This window comes from Zalophus californianus, chromosome 1, assembly GCF_009762305.2.
Source record: "Zalophus californianus isolate mZalCal1 chromosome 1, mZalCal1.pri.v2, whole genome shotgun sequence".
NCBI lineage: Eukaryota > Metazoa > Chordata > Mammalia > Carnivora > Otariidae > Zalophus > Zalophus californianus.
This window is the reverse complement of record NC_045595.1, coordinates 53,716,772-53,743,311: the sequence shown is the minus strand read 5'-3', so window position 1 is coordinate 53,743,311 and position 26,540 is coordinate 53,716,772. Positions and strand designations below refer to the sequence as shown.

The window sequence follows — 26,540 nt, the reverse complement described above, 5'->3', positions numbered from 1 at the left end:
ATCCAGCAAGTAGGGCCTGCCCACAAAAAGGGTTTGCCTTCGGTAGCCTCCAGGGAGATGAGGAAAAGTCACTGGAATCCAGTAGCAAGTAAGTAGGCCTACCACAGAAGCCTAGTTCCCTCTCATCCCTTTTGTCTTCAGTGGCATTTATGTGGCCGTCCCCCTGGCTTCTGCCCCTTGGGTTATCAATCAGAATTTGCAGTGTGGCACCAGCTAGTGCTTTCCAACTCTTGCGGAGTTCCCACCGAAGACCCCCGTCCTCTTGCTCCTCGCCCAGATTTTAAAAGAGAAGTCAGAAACTCAGATCAGCCCAGTTTCTGATGGTGGCTAGAGAACAACGGGGTGTGCAGATATGGTCTCTCCCATGGGTACCCCACTGTTCCTGTGCTCCACAGACAGCAGGGAGCTGGGGTGGAGGGGTGTTGGAGGGGGGAGCCAGGCCAGATTCAAGGGCAGTGCTGGGCGTAGGGCTCTCTTGGGAGCCTTGAAACCCCCTCCCCTCCCTTTTTTGGACTCTTGACCGAAGTTACTTTTCTTCCTATTTTTATTAACACAAATCCCTAAGTGTGTTTATGTCCGGAGAAAATACTATGAATAACTGATGATACATTTGTTGATTAAATTGTGAATCATCCTGGGGGGAAAGGGAGACCGGAGAAAGGAGCAGGAGCTTTGGAGACTTGCAGAAGATGTGTCGTAAAATATTTAGCAAATGATAGTCCAAACCACAGGGAAGAAGTCAGAGAGATGGGAACTTGCAAGCTGCCAGGGTTTAAAAGCTATTTAATGCTAACCATCAGTGCCAAAGAGCTGAGAGAGTCTCCCTTCCTCCCTGCATTGGCAGCCACAGCTCCGAGAATGTGGAAAGGGTTTGGACCGGCTGCGCGGTGCTGGTGGGAACAGAGAGCAGGCAGCGTGCTGAAAGACTTTTTGTTTCAGAACTCTTGTAAACAAGGGATCTCCTCTGAGGTGGAATCCTCACCTCGTCTACTGCTCACACGTTCTTTTTTTTTCTTTTTCTTCCTTTTTTCTTCAAGATCTGCCAGATGATAAACTCTCCACATGGAACAGTAGTGGAGCCTCTAGTCAGTCATGGAGATGTTTCAGAATATCCTGATGTTTGACATCAAGGGAAAAATAGCTATGTGATGGACTGAGTTTGTTACTCTTCTTCCCGGTGTTTTGATAACACTTCGACATCAACTTCAGTCGCTGGTCCCAAAATGCTGAGGTTGTATCTAAAGTTTTGAGCTAGGAAGTCGTGGCTCCTAAAGGGTTAGGGATCTTACATTTTTAGGGCTGTGGTCAGGACTCACTTCTGTAACTGACCCTTTGGAGATGTTTATTTTGGGGTAAAGGATGAAAAGGTCTTTCCTGATATTTTGGCCTGAAAGCCCCAAATGTGAAGTTAGGTTCTCCTAAGTATCAGAGCCTTATTAGAAGGGAAGATAAACTAAGGGAGAAGCAGCAGGGAAATAATGTAGGTCAGTGGACATAACCATCCTGGGGAGAAAGAACACAGGAGAGTGTGTTTATAAGGTACCCTTCAAAGTCACAGTATCATGAATTCATAGGTAAGCAATTGCTGGTGAATTTGGTGGCTTCAATCAACGAACCTATTAATGTGCCAACAAAGTCCCCGCTTTTAGGGAACATACCATCTGCATGCTGGGGAGCCATGCATCACCTAAATGATACAGATAATTAGCCTTTGAGGTTAGAAAAGCAAAAGATCTCTGGGCAAGGTGGTCCCAAGGAGGACAATAGGAATAATTCTAGCAAAACTGGTCCATGTGCATTAGAACCAGAATGTGGCTCTTCTCCCTCATTCATGTTTGGTTTTGGTTCCTCTTGTTGCTTTGTTCTTCCTGTTTTGCTTTCTTGGAATGTCTTTTCTCCTACCCTCTACCTATCCCAAATCCAACACATCCTCTGAGGCCCACTTCAGTGAACTTAAGAATCACACTCGACTATTCCAATCTTCATCAATCCTTACTTCCTTTGAATCCTTACAGTACTTAGAGCCATTTATTGGGCACATGATTATACTGAGTATTGTAATCTGTTTTTAAGAAAGATGAATCTTGGGCGCCTGGGTGGCTCAGTTGGTTAAGCGACTGCCTTCGGCTCAGGTCATGATCCTGGAGTCCCGGGATCGAGTCCCACATTGGGCTCCCTGCTCAGCAGGGAGTCTGCTTCTCCCTCTGACCCTCTTCCCTCTCGTGCTATCTCTCATTCTCTCTCAAATAAATAAATAAAATCTTTAAAAAAAAAAAAGAAAGACGAATCTTTTCCCCTCAATTCAACTATAACTTCTTTTTAGCAGGTATCAAATCTTCCAACATCTCTGTTACCCACAGCTTCTAGCAGTGCCTGCCACCGGGTATATCACGTACGTGTCAGTACGTCAGTACGTCAGTAGGCTGCTCGTGAAAATCCTAGCTGGGTCCAGGGGAAGAAGACTGGATTCTTGGTAGGCCTAAGGCTGTGCCCCAGACTTGCACATCCAGAGTAAGAAACACATGCTCTGTAAAGTTTTTGGTCCTGAGGTTTCCCTTTTTTTAGTTGTGGTTGTTAAGGCAGATGGAGGGTTCAGAAAAGTTGTGAATTGTGAAAATTAATCTACTGAGAATGTAAGTTGACCAGCAGTTCCATTCACATTTTTAAAAATGTGTAAGAAAGAAGAAAATGGGGGTGCCTGGGTGGCTCAGTAGGTTGAGGCACAGAGTCTGTTCTCTCCCTCTCTGTCTGCCCCTTCCCCCCACTCATGCTCTCTCTCTCTCTCTCTCAAATAAATCTTAAAAAAAAAAAGGAAGGAAAGAAGAAAAGTGAAGGAAGGAAGGAAGAAGGGAAGGAAGGACGGACATAAAAGGAAATAAAGCCTGGTGGTGGGGGTAGGGGAGGGGAATGCATAAAACTCAGGCTTCAAATACGACCAGCAGTTTCATAATGTGGTAATTTTTAATATTAAAAGTAAATTGTAAATGTATCTTTATAAACAATATGCATAAAATAGATCTATTATTCTAAAACCTTTTCTTTTTAAAATGCTTTTTCACAGTAAATTTTTTAGGTGTCAGATTTCCCCTCAAAATAATAGTGCAATCGGAAGAAGGAACACATTGTCAGTGAATGCGGACTTGTCTGCTAATACAAGTCCTTGTAGATTTCTTGTAGGAGCGGGTGAAGACTCATGTCTGTCTCTGTTTTCTTTATGACTTGCAATAGCTGCACATGTTCTGTTACAATCTGTCTGAGGTCTGTCATTTTCTGGAGCAGCTTGGCAAAGAGCTGAGAGGACTCGGGGTGGTTCAGCTTGAGCTGGAGCTCCAAGGCTTGAAGCAGGTTGTCCTGGATGTCCTCAATGGGCTTCACATTCAGCAAACCTGGGCGGTCTGGGGGAGGAGGAGAACAGGAGGTTCAGTGATAAACACCTCTGGCCCCACATCGGAGGCATTTTCAGCCAAACTAAATTACTCACCCGTCTTTTTGTTGGCTTGTTTTGCTCTGGTTATAAAATAAGGTGGGGAGGGAGGGTAAGTAGACAGTGGGCAAGAAGTGCATACGGGAGGGAGGATGGACTGAAACCAAGACTCTCGGGGCGCTCTCTCCAGGGGCATCGTCTCCTGGCTGGGGCTAAATCTGCCTGATCAGTTGACATAACAGAATGGCAACACAATCTTCTCCCCAGACTGAGGACTCTCCTGCCAGTATGTTCCTGCCCACCAAAAATCTAATTTTCAACTGCTGCCCCTTCTTCATGAGTCTATGTTTTATAACCTTACTACTCACTTTCTCATCACAGCTGTTGATATGCTTTTAAAACCAGCACTGTCTTCTTTTTCCCTTAACATGGCATGTACATTTTTACTGGTGTGCATTTGGAAGGATAGAGCCCCTAGATTTTAACAGAAGTTTCTTCTGAGTGGTGAGGTAATTTTTACTTTCTTCTTTTTACTCTCCTTATCTGAATTTTTAAATGGAGAACTTAAATTACCGTGAAGCTTTGTTTTTATTCATGCAGATCTTGTAAGATGCATCCCTAAATACTTTATAGTGTCCTTTACTTCTTTATTTTTTTGCTTTATAGTATTCTATAGTATTCATTATCTTTTCTAATCTATCCCTGCTGGTGCTTACAAAAAATTTACTGATTTTAGTATATTGAATATATTCCAATTTCCTAAACTCTTGTCAATTCAAATAGTTTTTATCATGGACTTATTTTCCTATTCTGGATAGACTATCACATCTGCAAATAACAATAGTTTCATTTATTTCTTCTTTTCCAGTGTTTACACTTCTCATTTCTTTTTCTTGCCATAGTGTATTGGCCAATACCTCGAATATGGTATTAAATAGTAGTAGTGGTAGGAGGTATTCTTGTTTTATTCATAACCATGACAAAATTGCTTCTAATGGCTTACCACAAGAATGATGTTTACTATAGATTATGGTGGATGCATTTTATTCCTGGCTTTCCAAGAGTTATAAAGTTTTTAATTTGTTTTAGTCAGGAATGCTGTGGCATTTCATCAAATGCTTTAAACTTTTTCTTTCTAAAGAAATGATCAAATGGTTATCTTAATCTAGTAAATTATATTAGTAGATTTCCTTATATCATTGTACTCATTTGCTCCTATTTTATTCAGGGTTTTAAAATTTGTGAGATTGGTCCAGAGTTGTCTTTTTTTGTGGCATCCTTTGTCTGTTTTGGTAATAAATGTTAACTAGCCTTCTAGACTGATTTGAGAAATTTTCCTTCTATTTCTATGTAGTAATGATCTGTTCCTTTATGGATTCTTGGAATTCACTGGCAGAACCATCTGATCCTGATGGTAAATCTTTGGCTACCTTTAATTTTTCTCCTATAGCTTTTAATCTCTTTAGTAAAGAGCTTAATCAAGATTTAGTAAAGACTGTTTACTCCTTACAAAAGTAAAAATTTGTAATTCATATTGAAATTATATTGTATATAATATTCTCTCAGAATCTGAAATCTCTTATTTTTATTTATAACTGAATGCTTTTTATTTTGTATATTCTCTCATTTAAAAATCTGATTTGCTAAAGGCTTTTTTTTTTTTTTTTTTTAGAAATTCTCTCCATTTATTGAGGCAAAATCTGCTTCCCGGTAGCTTCTTTTTTTTTTTATTATTATTATGTTATGTTAATCACCATACCTCATTAGTTTTTATGTAGTGTTCCACGATTCATTGTTTGCATATAACACCCAGTGCTCCATGCAGAACGTGCCCTCCTTAATACCCATCACCAGGCTAACCCATCCCCCCCTCCCCTCTAGATCCCTCAGTTTGTTTTTCAGAGTCCATCGTCTCTCATGGTTCGTCTCCCCCTCCAATTTCCCCCCTTCATTCTTCCCCTCCTGCTATCATTTTTTTAAACAATATGTTTTTAAACAATGAATATATTATATTATTTGTTTCAGAGGTACAGATCTGTGATTCAACAGTCTTACACAATTCACAGCACTCACCATAGCACATACCCTCCCCAATGTCTATCACCCAGCCACCCCATCCCTCCCACCCCCCACCACTCCAGCAAACCTCAGTTTGTTTCCTGTGATTAAGAATTCCTCATATCTGTGAGGTCATATGATACATGTCTTTCTCTGATTTACTTATTTCACTCAGCGTTAACACCCTCCAGTTCCATCCATGTCGTTGCAAATGGAAGGCTTTTTTTTTCATTTTAAAGAAACACAACTTTGGTTTTATTTATCAACTCTTTTTAAAAATTCTATTTTGTTTTCAATTTAACTAATTTATTCTTTTAACTTCCTTTAAGTCTATTTTCCCCTCTTTTTCTAGCTTCTTGAGTTGAATGCTTAATTCATTTAGTTTTAGTATTTCTTGTTTTCTGATAGATGCCTTTAAAACTCTAAAATTTCCTCTGAGAGTCACTTTGGTTTCACCCTGCAGGTTTGGGTAAATAGTACGTTCATAGCTCTTTCCTAAATAGTCTTACTATTTTGATTTCATTTTTAATCTAAGAGTTATATAGAATCATGTTTTAAAATTTTCAAGTGGGTGTTTGTTTTTGTTTTCTAACTTCTACGTTTTCTTTTCTAATTTCTCAGTTTGTTGCACTGTGGTTAGAATATAAGGTTTCCTCATTAAAGCTCACCAGAAGGGTGCACGGTTTTTGTACACCATTCAGGATACTCACCTGATTACCTTGTGCTGATTCCAAATTTTAGCTCTTGAAGGCTATTCACCCTTGTTTTCTATTTTTATCTCTCTCCACTTCCCTGTAAACTAAGGCACTGCATAAGGGCTTTTACTTACCTTTTATTTATTTAAAATAATTTTTAAAAGATTTTATTTATTTGACACAGAGAGAGAGAGAGAGAGAAAGAACGCCCACAAGCATGGGGAGCAGCAGAGGAAGAAGGAGAAGCAGGCTCCCTGCTGAGCAGAGAGCCTGACGATGTGGGGACTCCATCCCAGGACCCTGGGATCATGACCTGAGCCGAAGGCAGATGCTTAACTGACTGAGCCACCCAGGCTCCCTTAAAAAAAATTTTTTTTTTATGATTTTAAGTAATCTCTACACCCAACGTGGAGCTTGAACTCATGACCCCAAGATCAAGAGTCACAAGCTCTACCTGACAGAGCCAGCCAGGTGCCCTTACTTAAATTTTAATACCTTTCGTCCTCTAGCCTCACTTTCTGAAATCATTCTTTTTTTCCAGCCATATTAAGCTATTACCATACTAAGTCCCTCAAACATCCTATTTTCTGTCATGACTGCTTATTAGGCAGATTCTGTTCTTCCCTCCTCAAACAGTCTTCCTTTCCCTTCAACCATCTTACTGACTTCAACTTGTTCTTCAAGATATGGCCTCTGTCACTTTGTTCTGGGAGCCCTCCTTGACATTATCTGTTCCTCTCCTCTGTTCTCCCAACCCCCTTTCTTTGGCCCCTGTAGCTCCCTATAAACATTTCAATCTCCACCATACTAGTAGATTACATTTATTGAATAATTATCATTTTCCAAACAATGTGCTGAAGGCTTTATACACAATAGAACATTTGATCTTCACAATAACTCCATGAGGCCAATGTTCTATGGAAGGAAAAATGAAGATTTAGAGAAAGGCATTAGTAAATGGCAGAACTGAAATTTGAATCTAAGTCTGCTTAATTTCAGATGCTGTATTATAAGTATATTGTATTTATAAAGCATATTATAAGTACTGATTTTTCTTCTTTATGTCCCCTGCCAGGTCATGAGATATCAGAGGGCACACTATGTCTTGATCATCTCTGAGCCTCTGGTAGAAACACAGGAAGTACGCAGTTGGCTAAGTTAATGAGTGAGAAGGTTGTTCTAAGAGTCCTGGATTGAAAAGTACAGTTCTCCTGGCTGGTGAACAAGCCTAAAGGCAGGATCACTACACAATGAAGAAGTCTCCTGTAAACAGTGTTTTCCTGTAGCTAATAAACTCTAGTAACCTTTATCCATTGAGGTGAGGTATAGGAGAGAAATGTTAGCAGAGTCTCATGGTGGGATTTTCAGAACTCTAAACATTCTCTTAAATTAAATTTCTTTTCATTTTTTTTCCTTTTTAATTACAGAAGGAAACTTTGGGCTGATTTCTTTTTTCTAACTTCTACTTATTCCATTGACTGGAATAAATATACTACCCCTCCCCCCAGCATTTAAATTTGGAACCATCAGCAAAAATCTCAGATTCTAAGAATGAAACAAATGATGTAGTCCTGGCTTAGAGAATCATGCCCCTGGAGGACCTGCGCCTTTCTCACAATTGCCATACAATCATGAAAACTGTGATGCTTTAGCCCTGACAGATCTTGGACTGGTGCCTTTGGTTTAATGATTGCTGATCCTCTCCCTGATGAACGTTCCAGATTTCAGTGGCCCGCAGCTATGCAAATGCATGTGCATCTGAAGTGGCAGCATTTTGTGTGAAGGCCAGTGTTGAATGTGGCTCCTCCATGGGCTGGGACCCCACACCCTTGTGTAGAACCTCTGCTCACTGGGGCACTGGCTCCTTGGAACCCTATCTCCTTCTTCCTTCCTCTTGGGCAGCATCAGTCAAAACTTCTGCTGAAGAGATTACATTAATCTAGTAGGTTTCATTTTTCGTGACAGCTCAAACAACCAAACCCTAAAATGCAGCTGATCAGGCTTGCTGGAAACACTTGGCTTCAGTGCAGTATAATGGAACTGGCTCCTTTAGGAGTGGAGAAGGATCTGGTTTGGATTTTCAAATCCCTCTTTGGCAAGTTAATTTTTTTTATTATGTGACAGATGAAGTTTGGCTGAACGGCTGAAATTTTGTGGCCACTGATTTATATTTTCTCTAGTGAAAAGTTAGATCATTTACAGATCTGTCCCTGTCCCCTTTACTGAGCCTCAGTCAAGGCAAAATGGAGTGCAGTTGAGTGGAAAAAAGTGGTATACTTTAACCAGCTCAGTGACCCTGGGCAAACCGATCAAAGTCACTGGGCCTCAATTTTCTATTCTCCAAATACATAATTCACATAATTAAACTGGGGAAATACACTCAAAATGTAATTAGAAAAGTATATTAACAGGCTTACACTTTAAATTTAAAACACTTGGCTTCTTTAAAAAATTAAAAAGGTTCCCTTAGTCTTAAAGCAATCCCTAGAATCAAAGGCAAAAGGGATTTGTCAGGGTTGCTCCACACCTTCTACCCTGCTGGAAGGCCTTCCCTCTCTCCTCTCCTCTCTCTCCTTCCGCTCGCATTTGAACCCTTGCTGAGCTCAGCTCGACACCACAAACATGGCGCAGCAATCTGTGTAAGCACCCAGAGCCGTCTTGGGTCTTCACCCTTCCCTCTCCACTCCCCAGTCCCTGCTAAGATATTGTTTTTAGAAAGCCCATCTGAGATCTTTCTGCACCTTACTGAGGGTCAGAGTTGAGGTCTGGAACTGGATCAGGGTCAAAGGACCCCATTTACTGGCCTAGGCTGCCTAGAAGGCCCCTTTGGGAAAGTGAGTGCTGACTCACATACTCCAGGACACAACACTCGAGGAAGCTGGAGTCAATTACTGGTTCCTTACTCCCAGGCTGCAAAGAATTGGGAAAGCAACCTTTCCGGTCCCCACTCACACAGTGCTGGAACTGATTATAGAGGGCGGCTGATTATGAGCAAACCTACAAAACTCCCATAGTATCCAGATCTAGCTCCATTATGGGGAGAGATATCTAAAGATTTCAATTCTCTTGACCCTCCTGGGATCTGCCCACCTGGGCTAGGCATTTCCCGAGCACAGATTTTCTCAGGAGGCATCTGGGGGGACCAGAGGGCCCCAGGGGAGTCTCCTGAAGGAGAGCCAGAAAACCCAAAGGGGATGGTTTTGTCTCTGTTCTAGGGGCTGCTGTTGAGGCTTTTCCAATCTTTGTCTATTGGCTTTCTGATACAGACTAATCTGAAAAGGATTGTATCCAGGGAATTTAGGAAAAAGAAAAAATGTCTGATAGCTGGGCAGCTGTAAATTGATCCACAGACAATGAAAGACCTTAGTTCAGGTGCCCGGTGAAAACCAAAGGGGAGGTAGGGCTTCCTTTTAACACTTCCTCTCCAATTTCCTTTATTCCATTCTTTCTAAGTTCACAGATATATTAAAAAGAGCAATGGATTTGGAAACAAAGACTTGATTTGAGTCCTGTCTCTCTTCCACTTCGTTTCTTTGTGACTTTGGACAAGTCCTCTAATCTTTCTGGGTTTTGGTTTAATTTTTTAAGACAATGGTGTTTCATAAGGTTGCGGTGAGGATGAGCTAGGTCAAGGAACGCTGTAAGATACGAATATTCTCTCGGTCTGTTCAAGTAAAGGCAGTTTCCACCGGGACGGAGTCAGGAGTGTAAGCTGGGGTGGGCTGGCACATCACAGTGGGGAAGGGAAGATTTCTGAACTGATCCTGGTAAGAGCACAGACTCAGGAGCACAAGAAAATAATTCCTGATGCAGGCTCATGTTAGAGGGGTTTGCGCAGGTTCTCATTCTTGTGGTTGAGCGCATAAAAGCCAGACAGTCTAAGAGCAATAATAAGACAAGGAAGCCACAGGGCCCCAATTCACTTCTTCCCTTAAGTGCTGCTGTTCAGTTTGGGATTCTGCAGTACTTTTCTGATCAAGCAGAATCATGGTGAGCATGAGGCAAAACTGAATTCAGCCAACCTTATCTTTGGTAAACTATGGTACGGTCTGTAGTGATTCCCTCCTGCATTCCTACCTTTGGGAAAAAAGTAATGTGAGAAAGTTTCACATGTGTTCTTCTTCTCATAGTTAAATTTCAATTGGAGCTGGATGGAGTGCAGTGATTCTCAACTTTGGCTACACAATGAAATCACGTGGGGGAGATTAAAACCCCGCACACGAATACCTGGGTCCCATCGCTAGAGATTCTGATTGACTTGGTCTGGGGTATGATCTTCAAGGTTTTTAAAAGCTCCCAGGTGATTCTAATGGACAGCCAAGAGTAAGCACTACTGGCTTAGTGAGAAGCAGCTGGAATCCCAGCCTTAAAACTTACTTGCTGGCTAACCTTAAGCAAGGTCCTTAACCTTTCTGTGCCTTGGTTTCCTCATTTAAAAAATGGAGACACAAGAGTAATGCAACTCATAGTGTTGTTGGGAGGAGTAAATGAGTTAATAGATGGTGAGTGCTAGAGCAGTGTCTGACACATAGTAAGGTAGCTATTTCTATTTATAATCTCACTTGCCTCTTTCTCCTTCCTAACTTTCTTCTCTCATTTCTCTGATTTTCCTGGGTCTCTGTCTTTCCTGTTCTTTCTCCCTTAATTGTTCCTTTCTTCTCAGCCATCTCTCCACTCCCCCTTGCAGATGTTTTTCCCTTTCCACTCCTGGGCCTGCACCTTGCTGGAGATTTGGTATTAGGAATCCTAGCAGGGCAAACCTAAATTAATCAGAAGACAGCATGATGGATGATTTTAGGAGAAATGCAGTTGATGGGTGGCTATCTGGGCAAGGGGACAACATAACCAGGAGGTCTCACAAACGTGTTATCGAACAGATAAAGATCTTCTGTAATGAGCACATTCTGCTGTGAACCCACATGTAGTCGGACAGAGTCCTTCACTCTGGAGTGGGTTAACATTCTAACATTTCCTTTATGAATGCTTTTTCTGTCTAAGTCCAAATGACAACCACTCCTTACAACAATAACACATAGGCTGTGGTCAGGATGGGGAAAGGGGGTGACCACCACAATGAAACCAACCCAGGTAGTATTTTCTCTTATCTGCCCATCAAGTAAACCATTCTACACCAATTTCCCTCATCTCAAACACCCAACTGCCACCCCCAAAAGCCACCTCCCCAACTACAGCAGTGGACACATAGATATTGTAATGAGGTGAGTAGTGCTTTCTTCTTTTCTCTCTTCAAAGCTCTTTGCATTCCTCAATAGTACCTCATGAACCAACTGAAATGAACTTGGACTCTTGTTTTATTTCCAAGTCTTTCAGAATGGAAATTTTCCTCGAGCTCTTTGTCCTGCCCTTGGGAAGTTATTGTCTTTCTTGTCTCCTTTCAGCCCGGGCGGGGGGCGGGGGTTAAGGTCCCCTGTTGTTCTAAAGGTTGCTCAATGGAAGCTCAGCCATGTGGTTTGCTGAGGGTTCTCGGTGTCAGCCCAGGAGAGCAGTATGTTCTTCCCTTGAGCTGGGGGATGGAGATAAATTTTTGCTCCTTCTATGTCCAACACTGGCTCTGAGCAGGACTGGAAATGGGGCGTGGGTGGGAGGGAGAGAAGGTTGGAGAGGAAACAGAATGACTTCTTCTTTCTCCTCAAGCCTGACACACCCCTCCCCCTAATCCAAACACTCTTCCTTGCTTCCTCAACCTCTAGAAATGCCAATAACCGAACATAAAACATAGCCAAGTATTTGTTCTCTGCAACTCTCGCTCAGTGTCTTCCTTTCCAATGTCTTTGAGAAGAACCTGTGATCTCAAAACATAGGTGTGGTCTTTAATCTCCAAATATGACCTCTCAACACATAATGTCCCAAAACTTTATCAGAAACTCACCACACTCCTGGTTTCTCTATCTCCTTGAGGGGCCAGGGGGTTTAGAGTTCTCCCCTTAGCTTGTCAGGCCTCTCCCTCTTCTTCCAGTATCTCTTTCCCTTAGGGTTTTTTTCCTCAATCCACAACTAATCCCCTTAAAGTGACAGCTGATAAAGGGATTAGCTTATATCTCCCTAGGGGTATTTATATTGTAATAAGGGATTTTAAGAATGATTATTGGTGGAATTGTAAGCAATCTGACTGGCAAGATTACGTAGAGCTACTTCAAATTCTATCATACAGGGGAAAAGGGAAAATTAGCATTTATTGTGTGCTTAACATGTCCCAGGCATTGTGCCAGAGGCTTCACATAATGTTATTTCTTTTACTTAAAATACTGATAAGGAAATTAGGGCCCAGGGAGGTAAATAATTGAGTGAAATCTCACATCTAGTAAGTGGTGGTGGGGGGTGGGGTCTGAACTCAGGGCTGTCCCTGTGATTCCAAAGCTTTCCAATGCCCCCATTCCGCCTCTTCTGGTTTTCTTCTTTGTGAATCTGGCAAGACCCTTGAAAGGTACTTTCCCTGGGAGTGCATGGCTCCTTCATAACCTGTGTTGGCCTCTCTGTGATGAGCGACTCGAACCCGTCCTGAGTTTCATTCTTCCTCACTCGCAGATGATGTCTGAATGTCTTGGTGGATTGTGCCAGTCTGGAAGGCTGCCTGGGGTCACCCAGAGTTTAAACACACATTGTGAGAACCCAGAATGATAAAGTGCTCCAAAAAGCGGCCCACTGACTGACTGACTGAACCTTTTCCAAGACTGCTGGTGTGGCGATAGGAATGACTCAGCAGTTTGGCTTTCAATCCCATGTCTGTCTCTGAGGTCAAGTACAATCGTGTGCTCACTCACTGAGATGATCCCAGCCTACCAAGCCCAGGGTGAAGAAGAGATTTTACTTCTGAAGCAGTCACTGAGAAAGATGCTTCTATGTTCTACAAACAACAAAAGCCGCTGTGCTTGTGTGTATTTTTAAGTTTCTCAGATGATTCTAGTATGTTTCATTTTCTCCCTCTCCCCCCAATCCCCCGCCAGCCATCTGGTTTTTAGAATTTGCGTGCCAGTTGAGAACTCATAGACAGACCTCACCTTTGTCTAAACCAAGTCCACAAAGTTATTAAAAGAGTGAACAAATGGGGCATTTCTAGCTAACTCTAATTGAGTCATTATTCAAAGCCATCCTAGCCCCCCAATTAGGGTTTTCCCACTGGTCATGGCAGCATGGTGGGAAGAGCAGAGGAGAAGAGTGTCATCTGCTATGTAGACACAGTGTAGGTGCCCATTACAGATTTTTCAGTTAATGAATGAATGCTATTACTCTCTGACTCCATCATGGCCCACATGGGGGACAAGAACCATGTAATAACACTCTTCCACTGTCCTGTTCAGAGCTTAGTCAGATGTCCTTGTTTACTCTCAGTACCAGGAGAAAGAAGTTAGAGTAACAACTTTTACTACCTAGGCACTAGCCTGAGCCTTGTCCAAAAAATCCGTACAGACAAGAGAAGCTGCATATGTCACTCACTGAGGAGAGTAGGAGAAAGTAGGCTTGTTGGTGTTCATGGTGTTTTTAGTACCTGCGTTTTCAACTATTCTGGGTTTTGTCTCCTCCTAGTCAACGAGTATGGGTGATGCTAACAGAGAAGATGTGGGGGCCACTGGGTCCTGCAGAATCAGAGGCCTCCTTAAGCTGGGGTTTCCTCAAGAAAAGTGTAGGCCACTCAGACTCCTGTACTCTGCCCTCTGTTCTAGAGAAGTGCATTGTTGTCCTTTCTAACTTGCAGACACAGTTCCACAGACAATGGAAAGACTACGCATGAGCTGGAAATACCCCTGAGATTGTGAAGGGCCTTGAGGGATGGGGAAGAGAAATGGAATACTCAAACTCAGCGTCCTCAAACTCTGTGCCCGAGAGCTGGCGTGACGCATTTGCCGCTACAGCCGAATGAGTGTTGTTTCTGACAGGAAGAAATGAAGTTACTGGATGATATTTTAACAATTTTAAATTTCTCTCATAAATTTCTTCTGCAACCACTTACCTCTATTAGAACCTGGTGTAAGATGGTATCTGATGAAGTGCGAATGTATTCACTTAGTTACTTATTTTTTACGCGAGTGCTACACACGAGTGCCATTGTTTCCGAGGGCCATGCTACCTGAGCAAGTTTAAGAACACAGCACCAGTCTTCAGGGTCATACTACGTTCCGTTCCTTCCCACAGCCATTTTCAAACCTAGCGTGTCATTTTGTTAGGTTAAAACAGTGTCTCGAGAAGGCCTTTGGATATTGGTTAGGTAATATCTAGACCACAACCTGAAAATTCTTGACTGAAATATTTGGAGGCAAAATGACATACACAGTTTTTGATAACTGCTAACGAACTCCAGGACCAAGGTAATTAACTGGGATTCTTCCACATCCCAGTACATAGTAGGGCATCAGTTTGAAGGTCAGAGAGACCTGGGTCTGAACCTTGGCCTCACCAATTAGTGGCTCTGTGACCTGGGGCAAGTTGCTTTATCTTAGAGCTCTAAACTTCTATTTTCTCCATTTGTAAAATGGGGATAACAACAGACTTTGCAAAGCTGCAGGAAAGGTTAAACAAAGATTATGAACATATGTAAAGTGCTCAAGTATATATTCTGGAATATAATGAGGTATTCGATAAATAGTTGCTAGTATTACTATTAATATTTGACTATTATGCATTCAACAAGCATTTATTAAGTATATTTTCTGGACTGGATGCTGTGCTTTGATTCTATTCTATAGAATCTCTATCTATATACACATACAGAGTCATGACCAAGGGTAAGAAACAAGCCTCAGGTTACTGACCTGATAGAACTAGGACTTACCCAATTGTCTTAAGAGCATCAACTCTTCCTGGATCTGCAAATGTACAACTATAAGAACAATTCCCCTCTCTTGTGCCCTATCCTCCCAGCCCCCTGCCCACTCAACAGCAGAAACACACATGATCACTCCAAGAACAGCTGTCCAAAGTTGCTTCACAGAAAAAGAACATGGCTAGGATTGCTGGAAAACGAAGGAGCTGCTATAGAGGTGGTTTGCATAACCCAGCCAGACTCAAGAGGGTAAATGAGGAGGCTGATGACTTGCCATTTGTGGCCATTGTATCAATATTTACAGCTTCTCTGTCATTAAGATGGCGATGGCAATCTGCCTCAAAAAATATATTATAAAACCCAGTGAATTTCCTCCCCCATATCTTGAAAGTTTGGGAAGAACTGTAATGGATTCCAAACTGTTTTGAATTAACAAAAAGAGCTTTTTCCTGTTGCAGAGTTCCAGCTGGAACCTTCCTATGCTTTTCTTCACTGAACAGCAAATGCTCAAGGGGGCAAAGAGTCCAGTGGAGTGTCCTGGGGCTTGTCAGTTTTACTGAGCTTTACACTTGGCTTTGGTTGCTGGGTAGTTCTGGGAGTTTGCTAGTGTGGCTGGCACGGAGCTGCGGCACCAGAGGCAAACCTGCCCTTGCTGGAGGCAGTTTTATTACTCTTGACGCCACCCATCCTAGAGGGAGCGAGGGAAGCTATTACTTATCACAACTACTGAGGAAGCACTACCTCCGAATTATGGGCCCATACCTTAGGGGGTATGGTGAAGGGAGCACAGGTTCCAGCCACCAACACAAGTGTGAGGAGGGTGATCATGAACCATTAGCCAGGTGGCAGGGGACACAGTGTGTGGCAGAGAGGGCACGCTGAGGTGACAGGACACCCCGTTTTCAGCCCCAGTTCCACTGCTCACTAGCTGTTAGATCTCAGACAAATTGCTGGAGTCTAGGAACCTCACTTTTCCTTCTGTGAAATGGGAATAAAAATATATAGGAGAATTGTCAGGATCTAATAAGAGAACATAACACGGAATGCTTTTAAAAAATGTACAAAGTGCTGTCCTTTGTCTGATTCTGGACTGTTGTTCTTTGTAGTCCCTTTTTTTTTTTTTTCTTGCCTTGAGCTCAGGAGAGAAAGAGAGAGAGGAGAAAAACTTGAGAAGGACTAGGTCATCTTTCTCAGCTAGCTTGGTTTGAGAGCTGAGTAAACAGCAAAGATGCTAAGCACCAGGCCAATCTAAGTACCAAATCTCACCGGATCAGCAGTTTCTAGGGTTGAAGTTGAATGACAGTGATCTTACTATCTTACTATAGCAACTCCAGTTTCCTCAGCAAATACTTAGTTGGGTCAAATCAGGTACTTTCATCCAAAAAAAAAAAAAAAAAAAAAAAAAAGAAAGAAAGAAAAAGAAAAATCCCCTTTAGGTCTTCTGGGGATGTCTTGCCCTTAATCTCCCCAATTCCTTACCACCCCACAATTACAAGGGGCCCATCTCCCCATCCTTCCTTCAGTCTAGGGTCACGGTGCCTTCACTCTTCTGTGATTCTAAGCCTAGCTCAGAATGAGGTCAATGGGACCCCTGCCAAAAGCTCTTTTTCTGAAATCACTAAAGCTATCTATAGACTTCAATGTAAACTGCACAAAAGAAAATGACCACTCTTCGTTAAGATTAAGTAGGATCAGAAATTTGTTCACTGGATCAAAGCCTCTTGTTTACATGAATGTTTTCCTTCTGGAAAACTCAGGATAGGAAAAGAATTAAAACTCATTGAGAAATTATATGTCATACTCTAATAAACCACAATCTGGGATACTGACTTCACCATCTACAGATGACTGGGATTCTGATTTTACTGGAGTCTAGTCTTTGGACTGGAAAAGACTTGAGCAGTTCTTTCTCTGGCCTATACCCAAGGGGCTTCTCTGAGTAAAGAAGAGAATCAAATTTCTGTGTCTTGAGCAAACATGGGGTCCAGTTTATTCATTCTTATCTACTGCCTGTAGGTAGACTTCATCTACAAAAGCAAACTTTGATCAGGGAAGGATTTGCCTTTTGTGATAATGGGAACTAGTCAATGGTTAATTCTATTTTTTTTTAAGGAAGTCTAAAATTATTCACAGGGTTTTCTTCTCATAATAACCACAGGGATAAGACTTTAATAATCTATGGCTGGCTGCTACCTTCAGATTTCTTTCATTGTTGTGAAGATCCAATAAGATCTGGATATTGGCTACTGTTAAAGCAGTCCGTATGAGACCAAAAGGAACTCATTTATATGGCATCTACATTTAAAATGTACCATTTTTAATTTTCATAATTAAAAACCAAAGCCTGCAATATTTGTTAAATTGAATCAAACTATGCACTGTTATTTTTTGACCAGCTAATGAAAAATTTAAAGCCTTATAAATCGCTGGTTTTTAAATGACCTTGCTTGTGAGTTATAGGCAGTAATGGCTTTTTTCCTAGATGAAAACACCCTGTGGTCTCACGTGCCCATAAAACAACATTGCTCACTGGGGCGCCCTGGATGGCTCAGTCAGTTAAGTGGCCAACTCCTGATTTCAGCTTAGGTCATGATCTCAGGTCCTGGGATAGAGCACCACATAGGGCTCCGTGCTCAGTGGGGAGTCTGTTTGAGGAGTCTCCCTCTCCCTCTGCTCTGCCCCTCCCTCTGCTTGCATGTGCACCCTCTCTAAAATAAATAAATCTTTAAAAAAAACCAAAAAACAAACACTGCTCAAGTTCAAAAATCCAGAATTATTACGACTGTTTCTTGTGTAAACCTTCCCTGGCTAGCAATTAATCTTTGAATAGCTTATTTCAAATGCCTCCCTTAGTGTATCTATGGTGGGAATATAAACTGGTATAAATGTTGTGGAGAACAATCTGGCAATGATGCAACAAAAGACTTAAAAATATTTATAGCTATCCACCCAGCAATTCCACTTCTGGTAATTTAGAATGAGAAAATAATTTGGAATTTGAACAGAAATTTACACTTAAAAATATTCACTAAAACGCAAATTTAGAACACATTTTCAATAATTTTCTAAAAAAATTTTTCTATATCCTCCTCTATAGGTTTTTTGTAGTAAGTTAGCAACCATAAATAAGGAGATAATTCAGTATGTAATGGTCCTTTAAAAAATGAGTATTTTACAGTCCTTAAAATGGTAGTATGTATACATAGATATGCAGCATATGCATAGAAACTTTTCAGGAGAAGAAATAGGACTTTGTTAATCTCATTTTATTCTGAGGACAGAGACCTTTAATTTCCATTTACACTTTTCTGTACTCTTTGAATTATGAAATGACCATGTATTACTTTTATTTTCCAAAAATTAATGAAAAATATTAACAAAGAGTATGTAATGACATGGGAAAAATGACTAAGTGAGGAAAAGAATATAAACATGGAATCTAGAGTATGTTTGGGAAAAATCTTAGAAATATATCAGATGTTAATAATTCTATTTCTATTCATCATTAAAAATAAAATGTGCCTCAAAATATTAGCTAAGCAGTAACAATTCGTTTTCTCATCTGGTTTTTCAAAATTTAAGCTTTTTTCTACTAATGAACCTCAAATAAACTAGAATCTCATTCTTCTTTGCTGAATTAATCATGGATCCCAGAGGATCAAGGGTTGGTCTATCTAACTAGAGTCTGTCAAGACATTAAAACATGTTGGATAGTAGCTTTTGTTACATTAAACATAACCCCCCAAAATGAATGTCATGTTTAAAGAAATGGCAACTTGATGCTGCCCAGAGGCTCCGGGGTTAACCCGTGTGCTGTACACCAGCTCTTTGCACCTGAGTCACGTAAAGGGTAGGATTACTGTAGACCCTGGAGCCAGACTGCCCGAGCTCATCATCCTGGCTCCCCATCTTATGTTCACTGGGTAGCCCTGGGCAAGTGATTGAACCTTTCAGTGCTCTGGTTTCCTCGTCTGCAAAACGGTACTTCCCTCACTGGGCTGGAGAATTAAGTGAAAGCGTACTACGTGCTTAGAACATTGCCTAGGACACAGTAGGTACTTAACAGGTGTTTGCTAGCATTATTATTATTACTAATACATGATGCACCTGCTTTCAGAAGCATTCTGCTCTCAAGTAATCGGACAACAAAGGAGGACAGAGTGCACTGTGTTCCTTCCTTATAATATCTTGTATAGTTAGACACAGTTTACATCTAGAGGACCACCATCCCTCCCCCCATCAGCTTTCGCCAACAGAGGATGTCCTGCCAAGTGCACACAAAAAGCTCACCCGAAGTCCATTTCAGTAATGAAAACTCATTGCTTAAAAATAATTTTTATAAAGAGAGACGACAGTAAAACTTTCTTCTACATAAGCTGGAAATGTGTGGAGAAGCCAATGAAAGTAGCATGTAGTATAAAACCTGGCTTTTGGAGTCGGTTAGTTAGATCATGTACTTGCAAGGCCAAAAATACAATGAACTGCTAAATAACTCAAATTTATTTCTCTGCTCTGTGCTCTTTGGTTCAGATTGTATTCTTAATCATAGCCAACCACCTCCCAAAGGTACTTTAAGGGAAGCCATCAGAGAAATCTACCTGAGAGAATAGTCAGAAGTCAGTAGATAAATATTCCTTGATTCCTGATATTAGGAAAGCAATTCAAAGTAATATCTTCCTGATGGTAGGGCAACAACTTTCTCTATGCCAAGTGAGCACCAACTTAAGCAAAGTTGTACATGTCATTACTTAAATGACACGAAGAACAGATTGACCTGAAGGGAAGGGCAAGAGAGAAGGGAAGGGAAAAGATAGTGAAAAAGAAAATGAAAAGAAAAAAAAAAAAAAAAAGAAGAGGGCATTTGCTTTTCATGTTTGGATTTGACTGGAAAAAATATCATGAAGGATAAAAGAAGAAAAGCCTGGGTTGCCCACAGCCTTCCAACAGCAAATTTATGATCCTCTCTCCTGGTATTTTACCTGTGTGGTGACGTTCTCCTGGCATTATACCCCTGGCATTTTCTGTAGGAAAGTACGTAAAAGGATGAATGCTAAGGAAAGTAAAAATCCTTCCAGCCATGCCACCACCATCCCACCCTCTTTCACGGAAGATCGAAAGATGAATCTTACCTCCACTGAGAATAATGACGGCTATAAATATTGCCAAGTCGCTGTCATCTAATTCCAGTGCATTGAACTTCACAGCAAACTCAAACTTGGGCTCCATAAAGTCACCAAAGGGCTTTCTCAGGCTCTTTAGAAACTCCCTTGTCATGAATCCTTGGCCCTCTGATATGAGAACCCCGTCTTTATTCATCAAGGAGGCCAGCATCGTGTAAATGATCTCATGGACGCCATATTTTAGGAGAGTTACTTGGTCATTCAAGTCAAGGTTTACAAAACCAGGGATACTTTTGGCATACTCTGTGATCTCCTGCACAGCTTCCACTGAGCGGAACTGACACCCCTGAAAGATGCGAATGGCCACCTCTTTGCTCTGCTCTTGCAAGGGGGTGATGTGTTTGAACTTGATTTTATCTTCTCCCATCATTAAGGAATTCATGTCATAGATAACAAATGGCTGCAAAAAAAAAAAAAGGGGTGGGGGAAAGAAGCTGAGTTGGAGATTTCTAATTCAGGGTGAATACCATTCCAGTTTCTTTACACACATTTGCCTTGCTAACTAAAATCTTTAAGGTTGAAAATACGTAATGAGAAAATATTCTCATCTCCCGATTATTCCTCCTAATTGTCTTCTGGGACCAAACATATTTTACCAAGCTTGGTCTTTTCTTTCAACTTATACTGCAACACTTTCACCTATGACTGGCTAATAGTTCCAGTTTGGGTTGTTTGGAGAGTCTTTGTTGCTGACTTGTAAAATCATACAAGATCTGTTATTTATCTTGGCTTTCAAGAGAATGTGTTTTTAACCTTCATTCAATGAAAAAAAATCATTTCGGCAACTCAGGGTGAACACACCCACTTGAACATAAAGTAATCTTGCAGTTTTAGATTAAATCTACTCAGATCTCAAATGAAATGCAGTGTGCATGTAAAATATACTTAACTATAAAAAATCGGTTTGAAAGCAGATGAGAAATACTGAGCCAAGAAAATGTCTATTTCTTTTCTTAATGCTCTGGAAGCAATCTGTTTCAGAAAGAGCCAGATGTTTAAAGCCTGTGGGTAAGCACTGCATAAAGTGGCAAAATTAAAAAAGAGTTTTGAACTTATTTTCAAAATATCTGTCCTTAAGGGTCAAATAATCAATAAAACACGTGCATCAGTTACTCAAGTCTGCAACAGACTGCCTTCAAAAGTAAGTTGTTAGTCATTAAGTGATCTCTCTCTTTCTTTCCTCGTATAGGAAGACCAAAGGGTTGTGGTCATTGTGAAATTCTCCAGGCTGCTCTGATTGAGAAGGGGAATCATTTTATATACATTGGAAATACTTAACTATAGAAGTTAACCCCCCCACTCCCATTCAAATAAGTGTATACCCAAAAGCACTGGAATAAGAGTTGAAGGTATTTGCGCTCCAGCTTTGGCTCTATGGTTAAGAATGTGACTTTAGGAAAAACATTTATCTTTCCTAGGCTCAAATTTCTCAACTGAGGGGAATGGATTACATTGGATGTTTCCATCTCTTCCCTTGAAGGTATTCTAGTTGCATTTCTTAGAAGCTGTGTGTGTGTGTGTGTGTGTGTGTGTGTGTGTGTGTGTGTGTGTGTGTGTGTGTGTGTGGTGTACATGTGGATATGTGTGAGCATGCATGCACACGCATGTACACGGAATATGAAGTCTTTGATGTACAAAAGTTTCTTTTAGGCAGAGATGCTGAGAATTCCCTCCGGGCAAGAGGAAGCAGTATAATGAGTGGCAGCAGTAAGCACCTTCAAGATCGACTGGTTTGGAGATTCTAACTGTGAATCTCTACGCAAGTCTATGATTTTCACCATCCTGTTAAGTCTGGTCTACACTGAAGGAATAACACTAACACTAAGGACTCTTAGATGTTGAAGAGATTTCCAAACCTGCATGTTATTTCCACACCATTCACTGGAGTTATTCCAGAAATTCTTACTTTTTCTAAACAAAAATTCACTTCAACTGTATTGGTCAGTCAACCCCAAAGGAGGGCAGATGCGGGGACCCAACAGTAAATGTGTCTGGTGGCTCTAATTCTTCAAGTAAATTAGGAACAAAAATGCTTATTATGTTTTTGGACATTCTGCTTGTTTTCTTTTTTCTTTTTTTCTACTTCAGGATTGATACTATTAACAGGAGAGGAAAAAAAGAGCAGATAATCAGTCACATCAGTTAAAATGTGCTGAGTTTCCCCAGAATGTCAGATTCTAATCATGAGAAAGACTTGCTTTTATAGAACCTACAGAAAATGTGGTTTCTGTCCTCTAGGAGTTCCGTAGCATATTATGTTTCTGTCAGTGAAGTACTGGCTTTCTTTACGGCCGTGAGACTCTGGTGGGATAGATCCCATACAGGTAGCTGTACATACGTAATACGTAAGTACAAAATAACATGAATATAAACCATCCCCTCTTCACATATGGGAAGACTGTACCCAGAGCTGCCCACTTCAACACCGGGACGAGCTTCTGCTCAACCATTTGGCTTCTTGGCACAGAACGTATGCATGCAATTCTTCTACCTCCATGTAAGCAATTTATCTGGAACTATGCCCTGATAAATCACCCTGTGACTCTTCCCCCTGACTTCCCCTGTCCCCTCATATAAAGCCCCAGGTTCCTGTTTTTGAAACTCTGTGATAGTTGAACATAGGGCACAAAATCCTGCTAATTTTCTCTCCCAATTTAACAACAATGTGACTTTAACCCCTTGGCAATCGATGTTGGTCAGGATTTCCTGGCAGTAAACACTCAAGGACAGAGAAAGGAATCAGCAGCCCCCACCATCATGCCAAACCATTCCAGTTTTGTTTTTTGTTTTTTTTTTCTTTTTTAAATCCCTTCAGCATTTTTGAAAAAGTGGTGAACTGGTAAAGAATTCTGGGTATTGACATGCAAATGGATACCAAGTGGATTTTTTTTGTTTTTCCAAGATTATGCTGTTTTCCTTGCTTTTTTGAAGTCTGCATAGGTACTTTCAGCCTCCATGTAAATCTGTCAAACTGCAAAATGATCACCAGACATGATCTGCCTGGACATCTGCCCTTCTTTGCCACCAATTCGCCCGATTCTTAGGTTGCCAACACTTAACTCACACAAGTCACACTGGGACCTCCTCCCCCCGAAACAGGGAAAAGAGAGTGACTTGCCTGATTTACAGAAAGCTGACCTCTTAAAACGAAGTGGAATTTGGCCTATGTAATTTATCTTGGATCATTAACTTAATGTTACACTTCTGGTGAAATATTCTACAGCAAATGAATTTCACTTCCATATTTCTGTATTTTCTACAAATCAAAGGGAAGCCTTCTGTGTTCTATTAGCTTGTATGGTATCATCTGATGATCTACCATTTTAGGAGGAATCATATCATCCTCAAATTTGGTCTTAATGATTTTACACTCCTATTTGGAGCTAACGATGTATTTATCTTCAGACACTGTATCAAATGGCTAGATAAGCATTTCTTCTTAACAGAAAAGAATGTTTAAATACATCTGGGACTCGATAGGGATAGATCCAGGTTTTGCGGGACCTGAAATGCACATAACCCATTGGGTACATCTGCGACAATTGTTGGGTTCAATAACACAACTTGTAAGAGCAAAATTGCTCAGACCCTTCTCAGAGCATCGGAAGGGGCTCTGTGCAAGGGAGGAGCCCTGACACTTAAGCTTCATTCACTTCATGGACAATCTGCCTCTGGCCATTATGATACTTGTACTTCTCATATGCTGGGCAGAACAGAAAAAGGTGAGACTGACAAGGAGAAAACTGCACTTCAACACAATGTTTCTCCTGGGAAGCAAAAACAGTCTCTGTAAGAGGAAATCAATTTTCTTTGGAGAGATACATCAAATGTAATTAATTTTGATATATTTTGATTTTCAAGAATGGCTCCACCTATCAAAGCCAGGATGGGATTAAAGGTACTGTTTTATATAGATTATTAAGTTTAGTTACAGGCCTCTTGCATGCCTCTAATGTGCGACACAACGATAATGGGGGAAGCTGGCTTAATAATGAAAACACAGTAGAGTAATAAAAGTTGACTTTTTTGACTGGAGAAACAGAACAATAGTGTTCCTTAGTAATCCATAACATCAGCATTTTAATATATATACAAGTTATGAAAGGGATTATTCATGAACACTGTAAGTTTACAGCTCTTTTTGAATAATAAAATAACAAGCCAAAGGAGATAAATGAGAAAGTCAACTTATAAAGCACAGATTGTCCTGATGATTGCTTCAATTTGGGAGACTGGAATTAACGTAACAGACAACTCTACCCCCTCACAGACCATCCCTTGGTAACCATGTCAGAGTTAAAACTGGCCTGAAAAAAACGTGTGCCTCCTCTCATGAAGCTCTCCTGATATCCTTAGTTTTCATGACAGATTAGAGCAAAGGCTCAAGGAAGAGAAGCTGGATTCTTAGGGCCTATCATCTTCATTTTGTTTCCTTCTTCCTTTTTTATACTTCTGACTGGCTTTCATCCTTTTAGAGATACATGGTTCTCCTGGATTAGCTATAATGGGTGACTGTTAATCAAAAGGCATTGGTTAGGTTTCTTCAACTTCTGGTTTTGCCCGTTTCTATTTTCCTCTTGTTGAGAACCATGGGATTTACAGAACCAAAGGGGTCTTCAAAAATCACCTACATCATCATTCTCTGACAAGGTATGAATACACTGAATGAGGCCAAATTCAAATAACTATTTACAGCAAACCCTCAACTGGAACTAGAGCTCCTGACTCAGGACTAGTTCTTTTCCCTTTCTATTGCTTTCTACATGACTTTCCACTTTTCCTTCTTTAAATAAAATGACTATCCTGGGAGAAATTTCGGCTTTTAAACCAAAGCTCTTCCATGGTGGAGCTGGAGACCGTGCCTTTTGAGCTATTATTTCCTAGAAGTGCTAGGTAAGGGCTGGATGTGACTGAAGGGAAGTTCAAACAATCTCTCAAATGTACTTCTGTTCTCCCGCATGGTTTAGAGATTTAAGACAAAAGTTTAAAGGGAAGAATTATCCACACTCTAATGAACTCGCACATAACCACAGCTCTTAAAAAACCATCCATTGCCAGTCAAAGCGTAACTCAGCTGTCAAACAAGGGTACTGGTCAACTGAATCTAATCATTACCAAAAAAAAAAAAAAAAAAAAGAAAGAAAGAGAAAAAAAAAGAAATCCACATGCTTTTCTTCATTCTATCTTTTTTATTTATTGTCTGAAAGAACACTATTCGTTCAGATCTGTTATATCTTTGGTTATTCCTGACAGTCCTGGCAATAAAGGAATTTATTTTATTCACATTAATATCTGGATTAAGGATCCCAGGAGCCCAGCTTCTTCATTAGCCCTCCAAACAAATCAGCATGACTAGCACGCTCTTTATTTATATTGGGGCTCCTAAGTCTCTCTTCTTTGACAGTTTGTCTGGGATCTTTTTTCTCAGGGGAGCAAATTCCAACTCACTCAGGTTTTTCCATAGATGAAGGGGAAAGAAACCACCCTTTGTTCAGCTGTGAGAGTAGGACAGAAAAGAACAGATATCTTTCCAATAGCTTTGAGAGTTACTAGGTTTGACGGCCACTGTAAATTTTAGAATGGGAACATCTGAATGGGTACAGAACTGTCTTCACAGAAGTTTACATTTCCATATGGGTTTTAATATTCGGTAGTTTCATGTTTCACACTCTATTCAGAAAAACCATTTTTACGATGGCACCAGTTTGCTTTTGTATTTGTAAAAACAGTGACTCCACATGTACCCATCAAAAGCAATGTGATGCTTTGGGACCCAAAGTCCAATACAGTACAGATAACAAGTTTTATTCCTTATTTGCAGATACAGTGCAGCCAGGGCCTCACCATCTCTCAGATATGGGATGAAAAGTTGGCAGGCGTACCAAGGGTTTTTCTATTTATTGTTTTATGACAAACCATGGCACTGAAAATGGTTTTTGAAAACCACTCTGTTTATTTTCATCCACAAACATGGGATCATGTGACAATGATACACCCAGTGTGTTCATCACATCAGGGTAATATTCAAACACTGGGAACTTTCAAAGTCCATTCCGTTCTCAAATTGCCATCATGAAACACAGCACCCTGGTTCTAGATTCACAGTTTTCAGAGTTCAGCGGGATCTCTTAAAGAAGGTGCTGGGCTGCTACAAGCCACTGAAAGGGAAAGAGACTGTGGGGGGAAGAGTCAGTGCCATTCTCCTGGCTAACAGGCTTACTGCTAGTGAAGCTTTTTCTCTGGTTAACTTTACCCAGTGATTCCATATCCTGTCTAGCCCTGAGCCTAAAACTCCCAAGCATTATTCTTTCAGTCAAGGCAATGAAAAGTAGGGGCATCATATCCTGAAGACATGCTGTCAAAGTTAAAAAGACAGGAGGGAAGCAGAAGTTATCTGCTCATTT

General features: G+C 40.9%; 1 protein-coding gene across 8 annotated transcripts in view; it reads right to left on the bottom strand.

Annotated features, from left to right (window-relative positions):
• Nucleotides 1-2,938: 2,938 nt before the first annotated feature.
• Nucleotides 2,939-26,540, bottom strand: part of PPARG (peroxisome proliferator activated receptor gamma) — a 131,239-nt gene continuing 107,637 nt past the window's right edge. For 5 of the 8 annotated variants that reach the window (XM_027586524.1, XM_027586522.1, XM_027586523.2 and 2 more), the window contains 3 exons: nucleotides 20,086-20,536; nucleotides 19,936-19,977; nucleotides 2,940-3,395 (listed from right to left, as the gene is read on the bottom strand). In XM_027586524.1, the coding sequence (XP_027442325.1) occupies nucleotides 3,148-3,395; nucleotides 19,936-19,977; nucleotides 20,086-20,536 (741 nt within the window). In that variant the 3' untranslated portion in view covers nucleotides 2,940-3,147. Of the gene's footprint in view, nucleotides 3,396-19,935; nucleotides 19,978-20,085; nucleotides 20,537-26,540 lie in introns of all 8 variants that reach the window. The other 3 variants (XM_027586521.1, XM_027586527.1, XM_027586526.2) reach the window with 3 other exon arrangements.